Source organism: Columba livia, chromosome 3 (assembly GCF_036013475.1).
Source record: "Columba livia isolate bColLiv1 breed racing homer chromosome 3, bColLiv1.pat.W.v2, whole genome shotgun sequence".
Taxonomy (NCBI): Eukaryota; Metazoa; Chordata; class Aves; order Columbiformes; family Columbidae; genus Columba; species Columba livia.
In genome coordinates, this window is record NC_088604.1 from 57726247 (window position 1) to 57750066 (window position 23820).

At 40.2% G+C, this 23820-nt stretch overlaps 2 protein-coding genes across 15 annotated transcripts in view; one reads left to right on the forward strand and one right to left on the reverse strand.

Annotated features, from left to right (window-relative positions):
- L3MBTL3 (L3MBTL histone methyl-lysine binding protein 3) overlaps nucleotides 1-13250 on the forward strand; it is an 80560-nt gene extending 67310 nt beyond the window's left edge. For all 8 annotated transcript variants that reach the window (XM_065056927.1, XM_065056925.1, XM_065056926.1 and 5 more), the window contains 4 exons: nucleotides 2466-2557; nucleotides 7914-8077; nucleotides 9110-9172; nucleotides 11356-13250. In XM_065056927.1, coding sequence (XP_064912999.1) covers nucleotides 2466-2557; nucleotides 7914-8077; nucleotides 9110-9172; nucleotides 11356-11499 — 463 coding nt within the window. In that variant the 3' untranslated portion in view covers nucleotides 11500-13250. The remainder of the gene's footprint in view (nucleotides 1-2465; nucleotides 2558-7913; nucleotides 8078-9109; nucleotides 9173-11355) is intronic.
- A 1720-nt stretch (nucleotides 13251-14970) lies between these two features.
- Nucleotides 14971-23820, reverse strand: part of SAMD3 (sterile alpha motif domain containing 3) — a 69703-nt gene continuing 60853 nt past the window's right edge. For all 7 annotated transcript variants that reach the window (XM_021297138.2, XM_021297135.2, XM_065056931.1 and 4 more), the window contains 4 exons: nucleotides 17960-18163; nucleotides 17400-17571; nucleotides 15761-15843; nucleotides 14971-15508 (listed from right to left, as the gene is read on the reverse strand). In XM_021297138.2, the coding sequence (XP_021152813.2) occupies nucleotides 15224-15508; nucleotides 15761-15843; nucleotides 17400-17571; nucleotides 17960-18163 (744 nt within the window). In that variant the 3' untranslated portion in view covers nucleotides 14971-15223. The remainder of the gene's footprint in view (nucleotides 15509-15760; nucleotides 15844-17399; nucleotides 17572-17959; nucleotides 18164-23820) is intronic.

Consider the following 23820-nt stretch of genomic DNA (forward strand, 5'->3'; position numbering starts at 1 on the left):
TTGCAGTAATCATTTCCTTTGGGTTTGGAATTAATTGTACTACTTTGTAGAATCTTACTTTAGAAGTTTTCTGTGTTTGTGGAGGTCAGGAAAATAATTTTTAAGTAAACAAATGCAGGTGGTGGTTTGGAGGAAGATGCTGTGGAGAAGTCCTTTGTAGCGCAAGAAGGCATGCCTGCTGTATGCATTCCACTGGCATTGTTTGTCATACCATTACTATTTGTATCCTACCAAAGGCTGGACTTTCCAGTTTGTGTTCATTTTGCACCATTAATAGTGTTTTAAATAGATTTCTATTGATGTCAGTGAACTTGCAGCTCCTGGCTGATTTGTTCGCAAATGCTTACTTGTATCTAAGAGTATAAATAGTATTTAGTATATAAAATGTATTTAGTAGTGTAAAGGTAAACAATGAAACTAAACAAGTCTGGTTTTCTGTGGATTTGTGTTTTGAGGTTTGCTAATCTTTATGTCTAATAAGGTACTAGCTCTAGTGTGGCATTGTATCTGTATTTGGGATATTCATAAAGGGATTCTTGTTGACTGCTTCTCTGGTAGATAGAAAAATGTGAGTTCATGTGGTGGATTTTCTTGTAGTCTTTAAGATCATTCTGTCTGATGCCTATTTTTAGGAAACGTTCATTATGTACTTAGTATCTCTGAGAGATCTGTATCTATGGTGGTTTAGAAAGAACTGGCCAAAGTGTTCTCAGGTTCTTAAAAGCTGAAGGAAATAAATACACACATAATGTCAGCAAGTTCATAAGCAGCTTCATTTCTTTAAGAAACCAGACTGGAAATACCTTGTGAAGGCAGTTTGAAAAGGAACTTCCCAGGGTCTGAGTTTAACATGCAGATACACCCACCACCTCCCTTTGAGAAGTTCTGTTTATTTCCACCTCTCTTGCCCCATTTTCCTCAGTAGAGGGGAGGTGTTCCCTCTTTGCAAATGTTTGGGCTGGCAAAGTTGTGGGAGCAGCCACAGTCAGCAGGCAAGGAGTGGCTCTTTTCACAGAATCACAGAATCACAGAATCGACTGGGTTGGAAGAGACCTCAGAGATCATCGAGTCCAACCCTTGGTCCAACTCCAGTCCGTTTACTAGATCATGGCACTAAGTGCCATGTCCAATCTCAGTTTAAAAACCTCCAGGGACGGCGAGTCCACTACCTCCCTGGGCAGGCCATTCCAATGCCTGATCACTCTCTCTGTAAAGAATTTCTTTCTAATATCCAGCCTAAATTTCCCCTGGTAGAGTTTAAGCCCATGCCCCCTTGTCCTATTGCTGACTGCCTGGGAGAAGAGACCAATCCCCACCTGGCTATAACTTCCCTTCAGGTAGTTATAGAGAGTGATGAGGTCACCTCTAAGCCTCCTCTTCTCTAGACTAAACAACCCCAGCTCCCTCAGCCTCTCCTCATAGGTCTTATGTTCAAGTCCCTTCACCAGTCGTGTTGCTCTTCTCTGGACCCGCTCCAGCACTTCAATGTCTTTCCTGAACTGAGGGGCCCAGAACTGAACACAATACTCCAGGTGTGGCCTCACCAATGCAGAGTACAGGGGAAGGATCACTTCCCTTGTCCTGCTGACCATGCTGTTTTTGATACAGGACAGGATACCGTTGGCCTTCTTGGCCACCTGGGCACACTGTTGGCTCATGTTGAGCTTCCTGTCAATTAGTACCCCCAGGTCCCTTTCTGTCTGACTGCTCTCCAGCCACTCTGCGCCCAGCCTGTAGCGCTGCAGGGGGTTGTTGTGACCAAAGTGCAGCACCCGGCATTTGGCCTTATTGAACTTCATCCCATTGGAATCAGCCCATTTTTCCAGTCTATCCAGATCCCTCTGCAGAGCCCTCCTGCCTTCCAGCAGGTCGACACTCCCTCCCAGCTTGGTGTCATCAGCAAATTTGCTGATGATGGTCTCAATGGCTGGACGAGAATTAATGCAAAAACAGGAAGAAAAGAATACAGATATTTTCAGTAGGAACATTAATAGCTGTACAACAGTGTGTCAGTATAGTACAGGACTTGGCGTGGGGTGGAGAGGAAGGTTGGGCAGAGAAAAGAGAGTAGCTGTTGTTTAAGACAGCTCCTGAAAATGTGCTGCATAACCAGTAAGGCTTTGTAGGAGATGCAGCTGTATATGTGTTCTTCACTTCTCCCATATTCTGCAACGCATCCTCTACCTTCATTTGTATACTTTCCATTTTTAGTTCTGAGGTGCATTGATATAATTTACATAATCTTAGTTTGCACTAATCTTGAGCTTTCATTGCAAAATTCATGTCAGTAGTCATGCCATCTGTGTAAGTCAGAAATCTGATCGTCCCTTTTTTTATTTTATGATGATACAGCATCCTTTACGTGGGAATCCTGGAGTGTTAATAGCATTGTTAGCAAGAGATGTCATCATGCTTAGTGTTTTTTATGATGTATTAATAAAAAATGAACATCTTATTTTCCTCAGTGGAGTACTACAAACAAAGGACTCCATAAAGAACAAAGAGTGTGAAGAGGAGGAGACAGAAAATAAGCTGCTCATTTCAAATGAAATTAAAGGTAAATTGGCAGTACTTCATTTTTTATATTAAAATCTGCAGCTATTCCGTAATATTTTTCATGAAACTCCGTTGCAACTTATTTTCCACATGTCCAAAAATTTTTTGACAGTAACACTTCTAACACTGTGGTTCTTTTTCTTGTAATCATCAAAGGCTTTGCCAAGATCTTTATCACTGTTGGGAAGATGCGTGCAAAATGAATACTGGTATAAAAGGTTTCATTTCAAGAATGTTTTTCCACTAACTTTTAAAAATAGGTGATTAAGCCTGTCTGAGTTCTGAAGGTACAATGTTCACTTACTGCTTCTGAAGCATTTTGAAAGAATGTTAAAGATGCAGAGTTTAGCGTTTACACATTACAGGCATAATGCAAAGGTAAGGTGACTTACGCAGCCCAGTGTCAGTCTTTTGTACAGTCTGATGCTTTCCAGTAGCCCATATGCAGAATGGACCCTTTCTTTTTCAAGACAGTTACAGAGGGATGGCTAAAATTTTTGCTCTGTTGCAAAACTGAAGGCGCACTGGTAGAGGGTGACCAAGATGATGGCGTGGTTGAAGGACTTGACAAATGAAGAAGAGTTGAAGGAATTAATTTTGTTTAGCCTAGAAAGGGAGGCTTGGAGGAATCTAGTCATAGTCCTGCAGTAAATCAAACATAGTTATAGAGAAGCTGAAGGTACCTTCTCCTTCAAGATACGCAGTGGTGGGACAAGAGGCAAAGGACACAGGTTGCTTCAGGAGAAATTGTGTCTGAACATGAGGGGGAAGCTTCACCATCAGAACAATTGGAACAGGCTGCCAAGAGAAGAGGTGGAATCTTTTGCTGGCACTGAGACCTTGGCTTGACAGAGCCCTGGATGACCTAGTCTGATGCCATGCTCTTAACAGAAGGTTGCACCATTCAGTCTCCAAAGGTCCCTTCCAACACGGACATTTATTTGGTTCAGTGATTCTGTATGGTTACATATACTGCTGTGTCAAAACTCTGGGCTGTTCACTGATCCAACTGGACAGATTGAGGTAGCTGTTCATGATTCAGTTTTATCCTCCTTGTTTAGAAAGAATACAGCCCAAAACCAGAACATCACAGGCTCACATTTGATAACTATTTTGGGTGTGTGAAACTTAGTATGTCAGGCTATTTCATTACTGGACTGAGTCAGCGCGTTGTTTCAGCGCAGCTTTTGCTGCAATAGTTTTGTTAACTTGTGCAAGTTCAATGAAAAGCTACATGCTTTAATTTCATAATTTAATCCTTACATTTTTAGACTTTTTTTCAGGAATTTGTTGTGCAACACAAAATTTGTAAGGCTTCTGTCAAAAATCTTGAGACTTGAGTAACTGTGATTCTTCAAGGGCTACATTGCTTACCTTTTAAGGGAGCTCATCTTTGTAAACCCCAGAAATTCTTCGAGACTAGTAGACCATTGCGTAAAGAGAAAATTAAGGTAGTGTTTTCTTTTTAATTATTAACATCTGATACATTTCTTTTATCTTAAAACATAATTGGTCTGCTGGCACTTTTCAGATAGATCTAAGAGGCACTCAGAAGAGCGTGTGAACTATGAAAGAATCCATCTATTACAAGAGCTGTGCAAAAGGAGTACAAAATCCAGGTTGTTACAGTGTTTTGAAACATGATGTAGTTCAGAATTCTGGAGAAAAATGAAGCATGAAAAGAAGAATCTCTCTAAAGCAGATGAAAGAGAATTTTTGGTCATTTAAAGTGTTTTGTTACAGCAGAATGGAAACATACTGTTTTGATGTTGACTTTGCATTTTATAACACAATACAAAAAAAACAAGAAAAATAATTAGAGCATTTTAAATTGTCTGCAAATCTCTTTTTTTTTTCTTTCCCAAGAAAACTGGCCTGATTTTGTGCAGCATTTTGAGTTTGGCAGAATTGACTATTTGGATAAAGTCTCACCAACAGGCTCTGCTTACTAGGATACATTTCTGTATAGGGTCTTGCATAACTAGATTTACAAAGCTAGAACACTTTCTTACAGCATTGTTAAACAAAGTTGTCCTTTTCACCTTCCTTTTTAACACATAATTTTGTGCCATTGTCTGTTTAAATGTGCCATAATACTTAACCTTTAGGATGAAAAAGGATCGTTGAGTTCTTGCCATCATAGTCATGGAAAACTCAAGCTGAAGTAATTACAGTTGTGCAGGCTTTTGTGAACTGTGACTTCTGATACCTGTGCTTGTTGCCCTGTTTTTTTCTGTGTCACATTATTATTATTCTTCAGCCTACTTTCGCCATACTCACTTGACCAGTTCTCTACTGATACTTTTATAAAATGTATATTGCTATTTTCCCTTTTTTGGAGAAGGATTATTTGGAGCTGAAGAACTCGCTGAAATCATGGCCACTTCATACTGCCTTTCTTTATAGACACATATTGTGTGTTTAAAAACCTAGTACATGCTAGGAGCTAGAACATGCAGGAGGGAATGAACAGTGTTAATGGTCTCTCATTAATGACAGAAAGTGTTTGCCATTTAGCTGCTTCGAAACATTAGGTTATATTTTGTTGAAAGGTATCTCGTTAAGAAGATAAGGGTGAATCAAGGAGAATATGGTTCCAAGGGAAGGATAACAAGGTGGCATTGAGTATGATGAAGAATGCAGGACAGGTGGTCTGATGCTGAAGCAAAGTGTCAGTGTTAAAAGCGAGAACTTTCTGCATCTGTCTCTGCTATCTAATGTGGAGCTGGCAAGCAGATTTTGTTTCTTCACTTATGTGGTTTAAGGAGCTTATTGTGGCTCTGTGGTGAAAGTGGCTAACCCGTGTGCACCTCAAGTTACTGTTCTCCTAAATGTCCAAACTGGGACATAAATTGAAGTACATCATATGTTTTCTCTCACCCACAAACACAGATTGCCTCTCCATGGGAAGCAGGGCTTGCATAGCGAGGAATACCAAAGCATGAGGACAGGGAGAACTTTTATATGTCTGGAATTATAGACATAGATTGTAGCCAGAACACTGTGCTTTGCACTGTCTTTTGCAATAAGTTACCCACACTAAGTCAAAACGTCCTTTTGTCAGGGAGGTGGTTATAACTGCTGCAGGGTTGGAGACTTGGTTTTTGCCTTTTCCTCCATCTAGTTGGGTAAACTGGCACTTTACATACTCCTTTTGTGTTGTTCATCTTACCTGTGAGGCAGATACGACGCAAGGTGGGAAGCAGGGACATCTTTGCCCATGTCCTCGGGAGGCATTAAGCACTCAATTCCTTTCCATGTCAGTAAACAGAGTTCTTCAATGTGAATAGGTGTAGTATAAGGTTTGGTGTTACACAGTGTCACATTAGTGAACTTATTTTCGGTTACCCGCATTCATAACCAGCTGACTTGTGTTTGCTTGAAATTTTCCAAAAAACCACAGCATGGACAGATGCCCAGGATAGATTATTTTTTTTTTCACCTGGGATTTAGTATTTGACACAGCTGTAAACTGCTGAAAATGGAGACTTGTGTGATACATAGGTAACCTTAGTTATCATTTGTGCTGCTCACTGCGTGTTTGCCTGTATGCTCTTACATAAGCATGTGTTTAAGCAGTTGCAAAAATAGAGTGCAATTTGCTTGGAATTTCCTTCACACATTACTGTTGCCTGCTATTTCTGTTACAGTATCTGTGTATTACATGTTTTGCAAATGGAGAACGAAATAGAGCTAAATACTTACATTTTCAACTCTTAAGAGGCCTTTTTTAGAAAGAAAAATCATGGGATAAGTGTGGAGAAGGTATTCAAGGGGACAATGAGAAAGATACTATATTTGGTAAAATAGGCTTTACATTCAGCGTGCTTGCTGCCTTATAAGACTTTCCATTCTCACTGAGATTTTTACTAGTAGTAGAAGCTCTAAGGAACATTTGAGGAACAGCAGTGAAATGTAAACAGACATTTAGGGAATTCACTTCCAAGAGTATGATGTTAGGAAAAAAATTAAGGAGTCTATTTAAAAATTTAATCAGTAAGTTGACAATACTGACTAAATGCCTTAAGAGTCAACTTCTGAACAATGAACATTGGTATAAAATGAGGATAAGTCTTGTAGTTAGCAAAAGTTTAAGCTGGAGGAGCAGAACAACACAAGTAAATGTAATCACATCGTGTATTGGCCACATTATATATTCTAGACCAGTCCCACTGTGCTGGCAAGAATCTATAATAGGAACTTGTGCCCTGCTTGTTGGGCACAAATGTAGGAAAACTAGAACAGTAAGGATTGGCAGAACTGTGAATAATAGCGACTTCCCAAAAATGGAAATAGGACGGAGCTGTAATAGAAGTGAATGCTCCAAACAAAAATAGCCCAGGGATTTGGAAGTGATTGCATGAAGCCATGTTAGTAAGGAATATTAGGCGTAGGTTCTTTGTTAGCTATTTCGTTCAGAAATGAATTCCAGAGGTTTTCCACAATTTTACTTGGTATTTGGGAAGCATTCAGGCCTGAGTTCATAGCAGGCATGTTGCTTTTGCATTTGCAGTGGATCTAAATGAATGTAGATGTCTGATGCAGTTTGACATCATTTGAGGTATGCCTCTTCCCTCTTTCCTCCTACACACATCTGCAACTGCTTCTGCTCTCCAGACAGCAGCAGCCCCAGCAGCAGGTGGCTGAAGCCGCCCTCCCACTGGTACATTACCTTTGAGGCCAGTGGGATGGGAGCTCATTCTTTCCGTTGTGTGTAAGTGAGATAAAAAGAGGATTGACCTTGCAAAAACATCCCACAGCAGCACGGAGGAGTTAAATGTTATTTTCCAAATCAAACATTCAGTTGAAGTGGGAGCAGGGAATTTGCAGACATTTGTGTTTTTTCCTCAGAAGAACTGAAAAACATTTTGTTGTGGATGAGACATAGATGTTGTGTGGGCTGGAACCATACAACTGATTCACTTGGAATTTTAAAGCAGTGCTGTTCTGCTTTTGATGAAGTTATAACAGCTCAACCCTGCAATTAAGTTTGTTCTTGTGCTACGATACAGCTATTAAATGTGGATGTGATTTATTGTATCAAAATATTTAAAATTATTTGCCCTATGGTGTGGTATGCCAACAGTTGTGTTGGCATAGAATTGTGTTGTCTTGGAAGAGATTATTGCCATGTAAGAGTACTTACATTTATATAGAGCCAATATAATAACAGGCGGGATATAATAACAGGTGGAATAACACCAGTCGTGGTACTCCTCTAATTCTGGTGTAAGCAAAGCTATAGCTTGTGGAGGGAGGCCCGTATATGTCAACAGAAATGAACGTGCTTTTACTGTGGCTGATCTCATCACTGACTGAGAAATTTAATGCTTGTTTGTTGCTTCCTGTTGTTAAAGATGTTGAAGAACCCAACACGCAGAGGCTTCTTTCTCAACCAGTTATTGTGTCTTCCAAGTTGCAAATCCCTGGCCTACCCCTGCGCTGGGAACAGCAGAGCAAACTCCTTCCCAGTGTAGCTGGGATCCCAGCCAGTAAAGTTTCCAAGTGGAGTACAGATGAGGTAGGTTTCCCCTGTATCTTCTGCCTCACTGCCTCTGCCCTTGAAGTCTTGGTTGGTTCAGAGCTTTACATTAACCTCATAAATCAACAATTGTGCATTACTACTCAGGATTAGAGTCAGCCGGACCTAATTTTACAGATCCCCAAAATGCTTGTTCAGCTGCTACCCAGCCCCAGAAGCAGTAAGTGTTAAGTCATATCTGTACAAATAGAGAAATATATATCTATACATATATATCCACAGGGTTTCAAAAGGGAAAGAAAAGTGCTAAATGTGTGGCTCCACAGGTCAGGTGCTCAAGCTCTATGCTAATAACATCTAGCATGCACAGAAATAATTTGAAGGAATGGTTTAGGGGTCAGCATGGAACAAGGAAGTACTCCTGGTGCATAGTTTGGATGTGGCACACTGTTTTGGAGGGTGAGAATATAGTACAGAGAGGAACTGTGTGGATATGGTCAGGCCCTGACACCTGATTTCAAGATTAGGGCCCTGTCACTGTTCAAGTACATAATGATGCTTGGACAGACAGGGTCTAAGCCCTGCTTCACTTTCAGAGGGACCTATGATTTAAGGCAGTTTTCTGCAGCTGGGATGATCAGCTCTCCTCTAATCAGAGAAGAAAGAAGCATGAAATTTGAAAAAGAATTTGCTAATCCCTGTGCTATAAAGAATAAAGAAGAGGAAGGCACCAGCCATTCTGGTTTGTGATAAGTGGTTCACTGAGAGAAGGTTAATGGTTCTGAATCTTCATGGATAGAATAACCTGAGTAATTTTGAGGGAGTAGCCATGTCCCACTCTTCGATGTTCTGTGGACAAGAGTGGCACATGCTCTTTTAGCTTACAGATTTTGTGAATCCTGTCCCTAAACAACCAGCTGCAGGACACCAAGAACTTATAGGAGAAGGCAGAACACTTAATATAAGGCTGTACAAACAATGTCTACTTTGCCTTAATGATTGTCAGCCTTTAAGACTATTTTGAGAAAACACTGGTCTTACTAAATCTTTTGTTGTATACTTTGGTGGCAGGTCTCTGAATTTATACGGAGTTTACCAGGATGTGAAGAACATGGCAAGGTGTTCAAAGATGAGGTGGGTGAATTTTGTTTCTGCAGGGTTAATAAGTAAAATAAAGCACAACAGTGGTTTAAGATAACCACTTCTTAAAACTTTGCATCTTGTCTGATGACACTTGGCTCTTGATGCTCTTCCTCCTGATATAGCCAGTTTATGAATGTGATTTGAGTGAGTGGGAAGAGAGAAGATCTGAAGGCTTCTGAGGAGGTTCAAAGGAGTGTGTACTCACTGCGTGAGCATTCCAGGCTTGCATTTCTGCTGTCTGAGAAGATTGTTGTGCCAAAGTTGTCATTAGGAACTGATAGGGCTTTTAGGTACAATAAGCCTTTATAAGCTAGCTTGGTTTATTCTTTGTGGCTCAGAGGTTTGTTACTCCTGTTAATGCTTAGTTTCAAGGCTGTTTGATCACAGATTGCTAGAGTGAATAGTTCAGGTGCTTATCCCAGCCAGACCACCTGAATGGGCAGAGTCTGATACTGTAATATGCCAAGTCAGGCAGCCTTTCAAGTAAAGAATAATTGTGGTACTTAGACTTGAGAAGGCACCTACTGAGGAAAATGCATATACATGGCCCTGCTAAGCTCCTACCACAAAAGTTTTCAGACTGTGTGTAATGACTATGACAGTTGCATATCAAAGGACTGACAGGCTGAATCTTCTGGACATTTTTCACTTGCCTAGATGTTAGGCATTTTACATTTGCAGGAGGTAGGCAGGCCTAGATCATCCCCTGTGTTTTCTTAGGGTGTCTCACCAATGGGTTTTAACATCAATACAAGCTGGCATATTGCTCATCAAGTCAGCAGGTGGAGAGTGCCACAGAAATGGATGAATCCTAAGTGCTTTCATTCTCAGAGGTGTAAGAAAATTCTGTTAAAGATGTTGAAGAACCCAACACGCAGAGGCTTCTTTCTCAACCAGTTGTTGTGTCTTCCAAGTGGCAAATCCCTGGCCTACCTCTTCAGGATTCAGCCTCTCAGTCTTTGTGAGTAGTAGATTAAACCTCTCCCAGTGAGGCTAACCACCAAGGACTGGCTGGCATCAGTAGGTCTTTCAGTAGGTGGAAGGTGCTGGTTCAAACTTCTGCTGTGGAAATGAACCCTCATCCTGCATATATTAAGATGTTGCAAAAAGCTGGTCACCCCCACATTCCCACACTCCTGGTTCTGAGCCTACCCAGCCTGGCTTTGTGTATTAAATGAGTAGAAAGTATTTGTGGTAAGTGTGTGATGCTGTTCTCACTGCCATGTTTCTTGCCTTGCAGTGCTGGGGTGTACCTTGCAGGCTTCCTTTGCGGCGTGTCTGATTCAGAAAGCTTGTCTTCTGTCTTACAGAAACTTAACTACACTATTTTTATCTCAAATTAGTATCTCTAATCCTAAGCAGCACTCCTGATTTGACCACAGTTGGCTTTTAGGCCTAGCTGTGCTGCATCTGTTACACTGAAAGCTTGGAGCAGATACCTGAGTGACCTGAAGTTTACACAAGAAGTGCTGGCCCCATTGGAGCCCTTCGTAGTGAGGGCCTTGCCTTGTGGCTCTTCACGTTTGGATTTAGCACTCCTGCTGACAGAGCAGTTCACTTACAGGAAAACATTCACTTGTAACGTTTATAAAAATGGCAACACCACAAGGCTAGCAGAAAAAAAAAAAAAATCAGTGTTTTCAAATGTTGTGTTTGTGTCTAAGAGGAAGTTTTATATAGCCTAGGCCCTGTTTACATCTGGGACCAAATTCATTTTGCTATTGATTGAACAGGGGGATTCCCGAAGGGGTTTCCACTTCTTCAGCTGGAGGGGAAAATCCAGAAGCTTTCTTACGAACCCTTGCATAAAAGGAGTAACTAAGATGTTATAAAGCATTACTCTCCTGCAGTGCGGTTGAATTCTACTTTTTACCCATTTTACTTTTCAATAGCTTTTACCTTACACTGTCAGTATGAAAATAAGAACTGGTTAGCTGAAAATTAGCCAAACAGTTGTTTTCACACGGAAAGGTCATCATCATCCTGTTCTTTGGGACTAGCTGATCTGTCTAAAAGGTGGACATCAAAGCTATCCTGAAAGCGTTAGCAAGTGGTTGGTATTCAGGTATTCCTTTACACTGCCTAAAACTGCCAGGAGTTTTCATGTTTCTGAAACATCTATACCGCTGTGCTGTCAGACCTATTAATAGCTTTGTGTGTTTTTTCTTTTAAAGCAAATTGATGGAGAAGCATTTCTGCTAATGACCCAATCGGACATAGTCAAAATAATGAGCATTAAACTGGGACCAGCCCTAAAAATCTTTAATTCCATTCTGATGTTCAAAGCTGCAGAGAAAAACTCACACAATGAACTTTGAAGGTAATGTGTACAAGCCAGCTTTCTCCACTGGAGCTCATGTTTTATTCAAAGCACAAAGACTCGCCAGAACTGTTGAGCAGGGACTCTCGGAAAGGAAGAAATGTGCATTCAGCACTGATGGACTATTTATATTCTCCTGGAGCCAGTACACATCCGAATCCTTCTGGGAAGTGTTTGAGCTTTTGAGAAGGTGCTGTGTAACAACCGAGTCAGCTAGTCTTATTTAGCAAACTAATGGCGCTAATTCTCCGTGGATGGTTAGGATCCCTAACTTTCTCTGGACATCATGAAAACCTTCATTAATTATTTATGCTGTATTATATAAGGGAACGTTAATATTTTCTAAGAATTCTTGAATTCTCCTTCATGTACCCATTTTACTTTTCAGAAGCTTTTCCTTCATACTATCAAAATAAAAACTGATTAGCCAAAAATTAGGCTACAGGTAGCCAGATAAGACTGTTATGGCTAAATGTATTTGTGCCATAGTTTAAAAATGAAACACTTAATGTTACATATGTGACACTTTATGCTACAGCATATAACTTTACAGATTATAAAACTGTCTGTTTGCTTGTAACAAAACAAAACAAACCTTGTTGGGGTTGAAATTACAATGCTTTTTTGATAACTGAATGTTTTTACTTTTGCACGATTACAAAAATGTTATGTGAGTTTTTCCACCAGCATCTTTAATGTACCTTACCAAAAGATCAGAATACAGAAGGCTGCAACTGAAAAATAAAGGTTGACTTCACAGAAGGCTTTTTCTTTATGCTGCACAATAGAGCCCCAGCCACGGGAGCCTGCTACAGTCCTTCTGCACATGAAGGAAAATACATGCATTTTGAGGTCAGGATATTAGAAAAAATAAAATATATTCAGTCCTATCTGCACATGCCAGTCTCCAGTATAGTTACCACGACAGTGGAGAAAAACCGTGTGCTAAAGCTATGACTGCTACTTTGGCTTCATATTCGATATAGGTTTATTTTCCCAATGGTGGGAGAATTATTTCACCCACCATTTCCTAGTTGGAAAGTCTGATTTGTAAATGAATAAGGCACTGGGAGAAAGACAAAGCTCAGAGGAAAAGGATACTTAATGGCATATGGTGCATTGGCATATCCTAGGTGCAAAATGCATGAGTGTCACCAGGTCATTAGCAAGGCTGCGGTTGCCACCAGCAGGTACTCAGGTGAGGCAACCTTCTTTCTTGGAGGATTATTATCGTGATTTGTCAGGGAAAGTCATTACACTTGGTATATATATATATATGTAAGATGTAAACCAGATGCACTTTGAATGGGAGAAAGCCTAGCTACCTGTATACAGAGGACTGTTGCAGAATGTCACTTCTACAAGTACAGAATTGGATCAAGATTTTTGGCAGCCCTCTTCTTAGAGCTGCAGTGGGCAGTTGCTCAGCTCAGCCTCTGAAGCTGAGAACAGAGCATTTCTGTTGCACAGAGCTGGGAGAATTTCACATCTTCCCACTGATTTTGCTAGGCTGTTCTTTGGCTGGAGTTCCTTGGGATTTCAAGAAGTCTCTGTGCCCTTCCAGATCATGTAGGTGACTGTTGGCTGCCATAATATGAGGTGAAACAGGGTCAGTATGAAGTAAGTTGCATTGCTCTATTAATTTCCTTCCATAGCCTTGCGTAAATAATATTTTTACATTTTGTTCAATATTTGTACATTCAAATTGCACTCTTATTGTACTACAATACAAATAAAACCTGAACTGGAGCTGTCTGTTACATTTGTGTGTGCCCAGGATTCTCAGGTGAACTCATCTGTTCGCCAGGGTGGTGTGGAATAATTCCTCAATGTGGCCATGAGTTTAAAAGACCAACTTGGCTACTGCTTTCTGCCCTCTCTCAGAACACTTACACCTCAGGCCCACAGGCCACCTGCTGTCACAATCGGAATCCCCGTTTATGGACCTGGATTTTGTCACTGGCAGGAGCTAAAATTGCCCATGCAAATCAGTAAAATGTCAAATTCTTCTGTTTTCTTTCGTTCTGTCATTTCATGTAGTTTCTTTTCCCTCACCCTCTGTTTCTCTCGTGTGCCAGCCCTCTAGCCTGCAGTGAGAACCAGTGAAGAGATTTCCATCTTGACAGATACTGTTTGAGGATGTTAGTAGCTGCCTGAATTTTGATATACCTACTTACAAAGTACTGTGGTTTAGGAAATGTGTTAATTAATACTGTTTACAAGATGTAGAATAAACCTCGCTTAGATGATGCAGAGCCCAATTTTTTCTTCATACAGCTGTCACTCAGTGAGGACATGCATAATCCTTACTTTTGTATCCCACGTGGTGAGGTATCAGAGCGTAGCCGCTTCTCTTGCAAAAAGTATGCCCAGCAAATTCACTCGGAAACTAAGAACACTCAGGAGACATACTGAATCTTTAAACCAGCAGTTGGTTTTGTATGTCGTGTCAGAGGTAGCCCAGTTGTCACACAGGTAAAGATTGTCCCTTGCTTTGCATGGCAGCGACATGAAAAAATCTCAAGACTTCAGCAAGAGAGTCTGTCCATTAACTGCAGTGGTCACCCCCCTCCTTCTGCAGGGTCTTACACTGTAACCTCTGCATTAGAGTCAGCGCTGCCCAGGAGGCTTTAACAAAACTTCAGTGCCCTTCCAAGCTATGCGTGTGAGTGTTTAAAGAATCATGCTGACCACCAACACTGCTGTGGCTACATGGGCCATTTTAGAACTGGTGGAAGACTGATCTCTTCATTAGAACTAAGGGTTTTAATAAAGAGACGTTTTAATTTCTAATATAATGGGTGTTGTTTGCTGTCTGCTGCTACTGTCCATTACTAGGTGCTTGTCCAAAGTTGCGCACTGTCAGGCAGTAATCCCTAGTATTTCCAGACATGCAAGAGTTAAGAGGAACGTGTTGAGGAGGAGGCTGTGGAGAGAGGAGGGGGCCTCCACTCTGTGTGGGCAGATAGGAGGGTTGCCATGTAGAGAAAGCGATTTGTTCTGGGAAACAGATTCAAAAAGCAAATGAGGAGTCCTCTCCCCTTCCCCAAAGCTGTAGTTACAAATGCACGTGGCAGCATCCCAGGTAAGTCATTCTTGCTACTTTGAGAGCTCATCTCAGAATTCCTACATAGCAAATTCAGGATTAATATTTTAAAATAAACAAACAAAACCCCACGTTTAATGTGTGGAGAAAATAGTGAAAATTCACCATCCTGCAAATTATAAATCAGCTCCACCGTTTTAAAACACGAAGATCATTACAGTAGGCTTTCAGTGACCATAATATAATGAAATTATGGTAACAAGTAGATCTTCAGCTTGTGCCACTTCAAAATATGAAATGTAGTAGCATCTGAAGCAGTGAAGTGCTCACATTAACTCTCAAGTGTGTTGTTTTTAATTCGGACAGTCAAAAGGCTATCTGAATCTTTTAAATGCTCTATATGGAAAAATAATACACAACACGTAGTAATCTAGAAAAATTTATTGCTTCTAATGCCTCTAAACTGCTCTAGAATTTCCATTTAAAATAAATGCTTAGGTGTATAATTTTTAAAAAAGTAGCCAATACCATTTAAAAAAGGGCATTATTAAACACAACGGAGTTATAAATATACATACACTTCCACCAGAGAGAATGGCACTGATTTATCTTCACAACAAAGGGATTTATTCTGACAAAATGTCGAATACTCCTGAGGGGAATGCTGTGTGCACCATCACATAGTGGGATACTTGGGTACCTCCAGACCTCTGTTTACCTGGGCGGGCAGGGATGCAGGGCTCCTCACCTCAAAGACCAGGGACTCCAGGAAGCTGAGTGTCCTGTGGATTCTCTTGGGGCATGCGATATCGAACACATGAAATGAAGCCACCAGTGCTGCCAGGGCCATGGTGCAGTCATTGAGCTGGGCAAGCTCTTCTCTTTCTATGTACAGCGCAAACTTGCATGAATTCACATTGAAGGGATTTTTTACTTCCAACACTGGTGTCGCCACCTTCACCTAAATTAAAAATGGAGTATTTCAAATGACGTCACAGCATCACTTTGGTGAACAGGTCAGAGAAGTAAGTAAGCATAATACCACTGCTTTGAATTTAGCTAGTATTTCTATGAATATTTGCCTTCTACCCAAAAGGCAGGCTAATGTCGTCCTTTTCCAGGAGCTAAGCTGAGCTACTAACAGGCCAAGTGATGCACCCGGGCCGCTCATAGAAGGAAGAGAGACCAAGACTGCTAGTGCTTTGTCTCCTACCTCCTCGTTCACTGCAGCAAACAGACTGGAATCATCTCCAAAGACAACTGGCAGGAGCAAACATGCAGCAGTCATTTTCATATCTGTCAAAGGCAAGGATTTCTGCTAAATCACAAATTAAAATGTCCTGTAAAAGCAAATTGCAGCCTATGAAACAGTGAACAGCTCAGCAGTGGAACCGTTGTTCAGTGCATTTTGAAGAGTAGTTTGTACCACACTGAAGGTTTATGGACCTCAGGTGGCAATGGGCAGTAGTATTCAAATAATTCATGACACTCTACTGCTCAATATTATGATTAAGTTTCTCTCACATTAAGTAAGCATCGCTTTCGTTTGCTTCTAGTGGAGTTTGTGAGCTGAGTAACCCTCCTGCCCCACCACCCCTGCCCAGACTTCTCTTTCCCCAGTAAATCAGATATCTCTGGGGTGCTCTGTTGCCAGAAGACTCCACTTTAAAGGCTGCAGCACAAGCTGGTGCTGCTGAACCTCCTGGGATGTGGTACCCGCTACTCCTCCAGTTCAGCTGTTAATCACTGTAACATCTTTTCTGGAGGTCAGAGTTCTGGTGTTGTGTGTTGCACTGAAACTGTTCTGTCAGGCATTTATTATCTAGGTGCCAGGTCAGGTTCTTTGTAAGAAAAACCAGGAAAGTAAAGGCATTGGGACTTTACTAAAGTATGAGTTAAAATCTCTGTGGGCATATTGTGTAAGCATAGGGGAAATTACTTACTCGTGTTGTTAAAGGAAGAAAAACCCACTATGTTAAGCTACTCTGCTTACTTCTTTAAGAAGCTGAGAGAAACTGCTACAGGAAACACACATGTTCATATTGTGTCGCCTTAGATTTGACATCCTGGCATTATGCCTGTTTGATAGAAAATGACAATCAAAGGAACACTTCTCACAGAGCTAAACCCAGGCATAGACATCTACAGCTGCAGTTTGGGAAGAATAAAGATTATGAGTAATTCCTTCAGTGTTTTGTCCCTGCAGAACTGCACTCCTAGACTTCTCAGAGTGGAAGTTGAGGGGCAGCAGATGCTTTCTCCCTCACAGCCAGGGAGCCAAACACATCAGGGTACCTGCATCTCTTTGCATGACTGTGGTACCAGCTTTCCAGGGGTACCAGTTTGCACACTTTTTCCTGCAATTTCTCTCTGCAGAGACCAGGTACTTGAAATACAGGTATCAGTAACTACTTTTCCCATTATTTCACTGGGATAAAGACTTCAACTGCAGAAACAGTATCTCTCTTTCTAAAGGAAGTTGTCTTTTTTTTTATGGGACTATTTCTCTTTCTAAACCAGTTTTCCACATATATTTTTAGAAAATAAGAAGTCTTTCACATATCAAGAAATACATAATTCTGCTCATCTTATTTTAAGGCACTTACTAACTTTACCAAGCCTGATATCTTATTCATTAGGAAAAATGAAGTGTCAATACCTGACAGACTTAATCTTCCTACTAAGTTATTAGCTTTTACTCTTAATGCTTCCCCATCACTATATATTTTTCAAGCAACTGTGACATTTTAAAATGTTTTTGCAGTAAAATTAGAGCTAGTTTAGTTACGTAAGTAACAACAATTAGCTACAACAAAACTCTGATATTCAGAGCATAGAAGATTTGTACTGACATTTCAGAATGTCTTCCTCTGTGTGCCGCTTCAGATTTTCTTGCAGCATAATGTTAATTGGATTATTCCTCACCACATACAAAGATAATATGTTTTCTGAATAAATCTCCAAAATCTCAACTGTTTTCTTATAAATGTCCATGTGTGTGAGAAGCTGGAACTCCCTAAAAAGCTAGAAGAAAAAGATAAATTTGATATTACTGCAATCCTCAAAACCCAAACTGAAAACAACACATAAGGTGCACACTTTGAAGACAGGATAAAACTAGCTCAATAAAATAAGATTATAAACTGGAGGGGGTGGTTTCATTTCTTTTCAAAGCAGGGAAGAAATATACCAAGTAACACCAAAATACTTCAGAAAACCCACTGGTGTTGCGAGTGGCATGTTGAGCACAGGACTGGTGAATCTTTTAAAGTGGAGTTGCCAGCAGAAATACAAATGATATTAAACAGAACAATGTTGATGGATACTTCACTGGAAACATCCACTAAAATAGGTGCCTATGGTTGTATCACATCTATAACATAGATGTCACTATTAAAAATAGTTCTGTTACCTGGTAAGGACATCTTAAGAAAGGAAATAGACTAAGAATGTCTTTCAAAGGTGCCTTATAGCTGATCATCTTCCTCCGTACTTCTATTGTCACATTCATTCTGTTTTCCACTTCTTTCCAGTTCCTCTGAGTTTTCAGATATTCTTGCTGAAGCCACTTAATATGTACATCCATTGCACTGCCTTCAAGATGAACAGATTCTTCCTATCAAGAAATGAAGGACAGAACTGTAGCAATCAGCAAGTCTTTTTGTCTGATGCGGCTCGTGATTCGAGTGTAGTCAAGCTCAGCAGAAAGTACCTGTAGTGTGGTTTCAGCACCAGCTCTGGGAACTCATCCTCATATTCTAATAGTTAGAGTAAGATCTGTTTTCAAATAATACTATAGCGATCAGCAAAGACTCCGGAGCTCAAATCACGTATTTGAGGATGTTCATGAAATTCATATGCTTGTGTCTGGTTTGCCTAATTGTGGTTTACTGGAAATTAGTAGGCAGTTCTAATAATGACTCGGTGTTTAGCAATGTTAGCTCTGTATTACCAAGAGAAATAGTATTTTCTTCTTACTCATACAGGTCCTAAAAGCAGGACAACTAACTTTCACACTTACGCAACTGACGTATTTACCCCCAAGGAAACCAGCTGAACTTAGAAAATTCTTAATGGAAAGTATTATTTGAGAATTTTGACTGTTAGTGTTTTCAAAGAGTTATTTTGTACTTGAAGATAGTTAACAGTCTTCCTCAAAATTATTGTTATTGTCCCTGATGTAATTCCAAACCAGTAATTATGAAGAAGAGGAGTGGCTATCCAAAGCAGTACCTCTGTGGCAGTAGCCTGGGGTTATTTCGTTTCTATCAGAGGATGCAGTGAATTTGTCCATTGAAACAAGCTGAGGACACTCAGAGGTGCACTTGTAGTACAGTTACCACTCTCAGGCTGCATTTACACTTGATTTTCCTGTATATATTGTCACTGATGCAGCTGTGATCTATGCCAGTGGTGTCCTGTGGGTCAACATCAGAGCGAGTTGAGACACTTCATCCTGTTCCCAACAACATTTAGGACACAGAACTGCAGAACATATAACATCCAGAACTGCTTTGCAGTGCTCTGTATGTGCACTTAAACTTTCCAGTTTAATTAACATCCTTTTTAAATTAGTGCATGTGGTATTCCAAGAATGGTTGCACGAGGTACACAATTAAAAACTCTCTCTCTCCTACTATTGTATCCATGGATTTCAGTGGCCATCAGTACCACCGAAGAAAGTGAGCCCTGCATGCAGGGCAGTTACCTACTGTGATCCCTGCAGATACTGCCCTGGCCCTGGCTGTGTTAGCACAGTCTGCGCTCTCTCTAATAGAGGATTTTAGTCTTAATTGTATTACAACAGTAATGTTTGTTTGTGTCCAGCTTGAGGAGACATTCCTCTCCTGCTCCTCACTGCACAGCAACAGAGGTGGTGGGTCAGCTGATTTAGTTTCATACCCTCTTCTACCTGGCTGAGAGGGATGCTGGGAAAAATAGAGAGTAAGGGTGGGTGTGTAGCAGTACCTGCTCTGAGTTCTGTCAAGATTCCACTGAACTGGGGTTATGTCTTTACATATAATAGCCTTCAGTAGATTTTTTTTTTCTTCCATTCCTTCTCTCAGTCACTTTTCCAACACTCATAAAATCACGCCTTCCACAGCATCCTGCATTAATTTCAGCAGTTTAACTATGCTGTTGGAAGAAATGCCACCTTCTTTTCATTTTCTCCTGCTGCTTCTGCCTTCTAATTATTGTATTGGATTCAATACCTATTCACCATCTCCTTGCCACTGTAGTTTTATAGATATTCAGTCCTCAGCCACCACTTTTCCAGCCAAGACTGTCTTAAGCTGTTTAATCATTCCAGAAACAAAAGCTGGGCCATACTTTCAATTACCCTTGTAATTGTCTTTGCATATTTTCTAATTTCACTACAGTCTTTATGAAATAGGCACAGTAAAACTTTGAATACTAGTTGAGATGCTGGGTCACCACAAGTGCATACAATGGAATAATGCACTAGCTTTTGTTTATTTCTTAAATAATTCTGAGCATTCAAAATACTTTTTTTCGGACTGCTGCTTGTTATTGTGCCAAGTTTTCTTAGGTGTAATACAAAAATATTGTTAGTGAAAGGTAATAGTAAGCTCAGAGCCCATCGCTGTACATGGTGTTAGGAGAGAGTTTTCTCCTTGTGCCTTATATTTACATCTATAACTATTGAATTTTATCTGCTGGTTTTTTGCTCTATCACTCAGTAGCATGGGGTCCTTCTGCAGTTCTTCAGTCAGTCTTTGTCTTTAGTACCTTTAGTAGCATCACCAAATGTGACCAACCAACTATTCTCCTATTTCCACATCATTTAGAAATATATTGAACTGCATAAACTAAGTATTAATAATCTTTTGCACTGTAAAACCCAACTATTTCTGCCTAGACATCTTTATTTTATCTTTTGACTGTTCATCTATGCAAGGACCTTCCTGCTTATGCCCTCACATTATATCCCCTAAGAGACTTTGAACGGCATGTGGCAAAAACTCTTTTGAAGGTAAACCGTATCAGCTGGATTTCCAGTGTCCTCAGGGTTCCTGAATACTTCAAAGAACTAAATGATTGATGAAGAATTACTTCTGTTTATATAAACTTTGTTGATGCCTTCCCATTGTGTCTATGTCTTGGGTGTGCATTACTATTCTTGCCAATCTGGTCAGTAAAGACAGCAGGTTTCTGGGTCAATATGTTCCCTAGTGTTCTCCTGAAACTCTAGAAGCTGGCATCACATCAGCTACCTCCAGTTTTCTAGTGTCATATTTTATGAGAGAAATAGGACATCGCTATTAGAAAATTACCTATTCTATCCTTGGACACCTCTGAAAATTTTCCACGAATGTCATCTGGTCTTGGGAATGTTTTACTGCTCACCTCAGTGTATTATTCTGTAATCTCTTTACTGATGCACTGATCTGAGACAGATGCCCTGGAAGAGTGGTCCCAGTAACCTGATTGCCTGACCTCCTTGTCTGAAAAGCCTTGCAACGTTTGCCTGGTTTTTTAGTATGATCTTATATTCTGCAAGCACTCCTGCACCTGGAGAGGTGAGCACTCCTGTCCCTTAGCAGCCTCAGGCTTCCTGCTTCTTGCCTGTTTATAAAAGCCTTTATAACCAGGGCAGAAAAAGCAGGAAACCACAAAGGCAATTCTGAGTAAATCTCCAGTGGATTGCTCACAGTCATTAGAGTCCTGTTTTGCTACTCGCATGTCACCTGCAATCTCCCTGCATCAGTGTTTGGTGTTTTCTGGTATCTCATTTGTCTTGGTTACTGGCTGTGAATGCCATTCTAGTAATCCATACATCCCCAAGTGAGCCATTCAGCTGTTCCTTAACCTGTTAACTTGCACTAAGTTGGATGGATTTATGTCCCACTTCAGCATGACCTCTACACAAAAACAAGTGTTGGTCCATTTTTGTCAGCCTCAAGATACTTGTGCTTTCTCACATACGCACACACAAACTACTGGCTTCTCCTGCGGCTCTGCTTCCAAGCCTCCTGACCATAGAGCAGGAACTTCTTCAGCCACCTGATGTGGAGCACAGTGGCTCATTTCCAGAGAGGCCACCACCTTCAGTGTCTTACTTGCAGCGGCAGGAAAGCAAACTAAACTCCACTTGTGTGCTGTAACCACAGACAAACTGACAGGGTTGCTTGGAAACAAACACCAAGGAGAATAAGTTGTGACCTTTACTACAGCTAATCTCCATCCCCCTTGTCAAGGCAAACACCACTCAAGTTGATGGACTTTCCATGTAGTCAGCTCTGTCCTTGAAAGCTAGTTTAGCTAATGACATTATTCAATTAGCAAAATGAGATCAACTGTCATTTTTGTAAGCATCAATGGCAAGTTACCAATAGAAATACAGCAGTGTTATAAGAAAGAGTTGCTATCATACTTACCTATTAAGAAAAAAAAAATGTGATGGAAGGACAAACTTCATTGTGTAAATCATCCATTACATACGAGTAGCACAAGCAAAGGTCAGAATTTATTTTCTTGCAGATTTCAGATTGCTTAGAGCAATCACTATCTGTAAGCTTTTCACCTTTTTAAGCTGCGCTTCTGGCTGGAGAAAGGTACTGGTAGTTCTGAACTTCAAGCTCTTTAACATAGCTTGTTTAAACTAGTAGTCTATGTAATAGATACACATACCCAGCCATAAAACACATCTTAAAACTTCAGTCAAATAATAGAACTCCAGAAATGTACCAAGTCTGTGGTAGCATCATTTAGATACCAATTAATGACAGTTATCTACTGACCGTAGTAGCCACTGCTGTTCCAGAGTTTACTTCTCATTAACTAAAGTCCAGTGGAAACATAACAAAGTATTTGAGGATGGGCAATGATAAGTATGATGTAAAACACTTGGACTGTTGTAAAACTATGCTGCTTGCAATGAAAGAGTGAACGAATACTGAGTTCTAGGGTTGACATTAGTGACCAGAGTTGCTATGATTTTGAGGACTCCTTGTCTATACACAATACCTTTAATACAACAGCAGCTCTGTGCCTTCTCTATCTGATAACTTCATTTCATTTTGTCTCTGAGTGGTTTCATTCCTGCTAGGTAATACAAACAATATATGACAGTATATAGTGCTATCTAAATATGGATTAGCTGACAATTGACAGGATAGATTCACTTCATCATTGCATATTTCTAGTTCTGACTGCAAGTGGTGCACATTTATTCACCAAGAGCAGAGCCAAACAATTGGACCTTACTGGTACCTTAGGTCGAATAGCAATACTTGTCTTTAGCAGAACCAGCGTAGAATTAGAGAAGAGTGAATTTAAGTGTTTGCGGATGAGTAGCTCTTTTCAGTCAACCTAGCTGAAATCTAAAGGGCAAAAGCATTCTGATTTATGTTTTCATTATTTCTAAGTATAGTGTCATTCAAATGAAATCTGAAGGTTTTTGATAGAGCAGGAAAGTTTGATAACACTTGAATTTTACACAAATGATTTCTGACCTCAACATTTCTTAGATTCTAACATCAAAAGAAGTTTTTGCTTTTATGAAAAAATTACATAATACCATGCTTGTAGCATAACATGTTCTGTGTGTAACTTGCTTTATAACTCAATTTCCATTATCTTCAGGCCTTCTTCCTATTTTTCAAATTTGCCTTTTTTGTAGTAAAGTGCGATGAATGAGTATTAACTCAGCCACACCTAAATGCAGGATTCATTTAGAGTGTTTTCATTTTCTCCTTTTAGTTTTTAGTTTGCAGACAGGTTGATTTTTAAGGTAAGTAGGAAAGTAACTAATAAGTGGCTTTCTTTTGAAGGAAAGAAGTTACCTCAGTGGGACACCATTTTACAAGGTATTTTAAATTTTATTGGAGAATGAGTTCAAATGTGATTTTAAAGCTTCAAGATTGCAGGTGTGAATAGGAAGAATCTGGGTTTGGAAAGCTGGTTACTCAACCAGTCTATCAGCCTATCACGTGCTAATTTAGGGAAGATTCTAGATCCTCTCCACTTTAACCATTAAAGCAAGAAAGCTAGCGACAGCACAGCAATACTCCAGTAAAATTGTGACAATAAACCTCAGTTATTTCAATATACTGCAGAAAAGCAATCCTATCTAGACTGAAGCCAGGATCTCCTATCTTAACATCTGAAGAAAAGAAACCAAAAGGAACAGATCAGCATATGTGCAGAAGAGAACTGAAAAATAGTCTTTTAAAATAAGGAATTCTTCATTCTTGAGGCCACTCAAACTCTTCTGACCAGATTTTCAGTTGTCACCAGTAACAATCATTT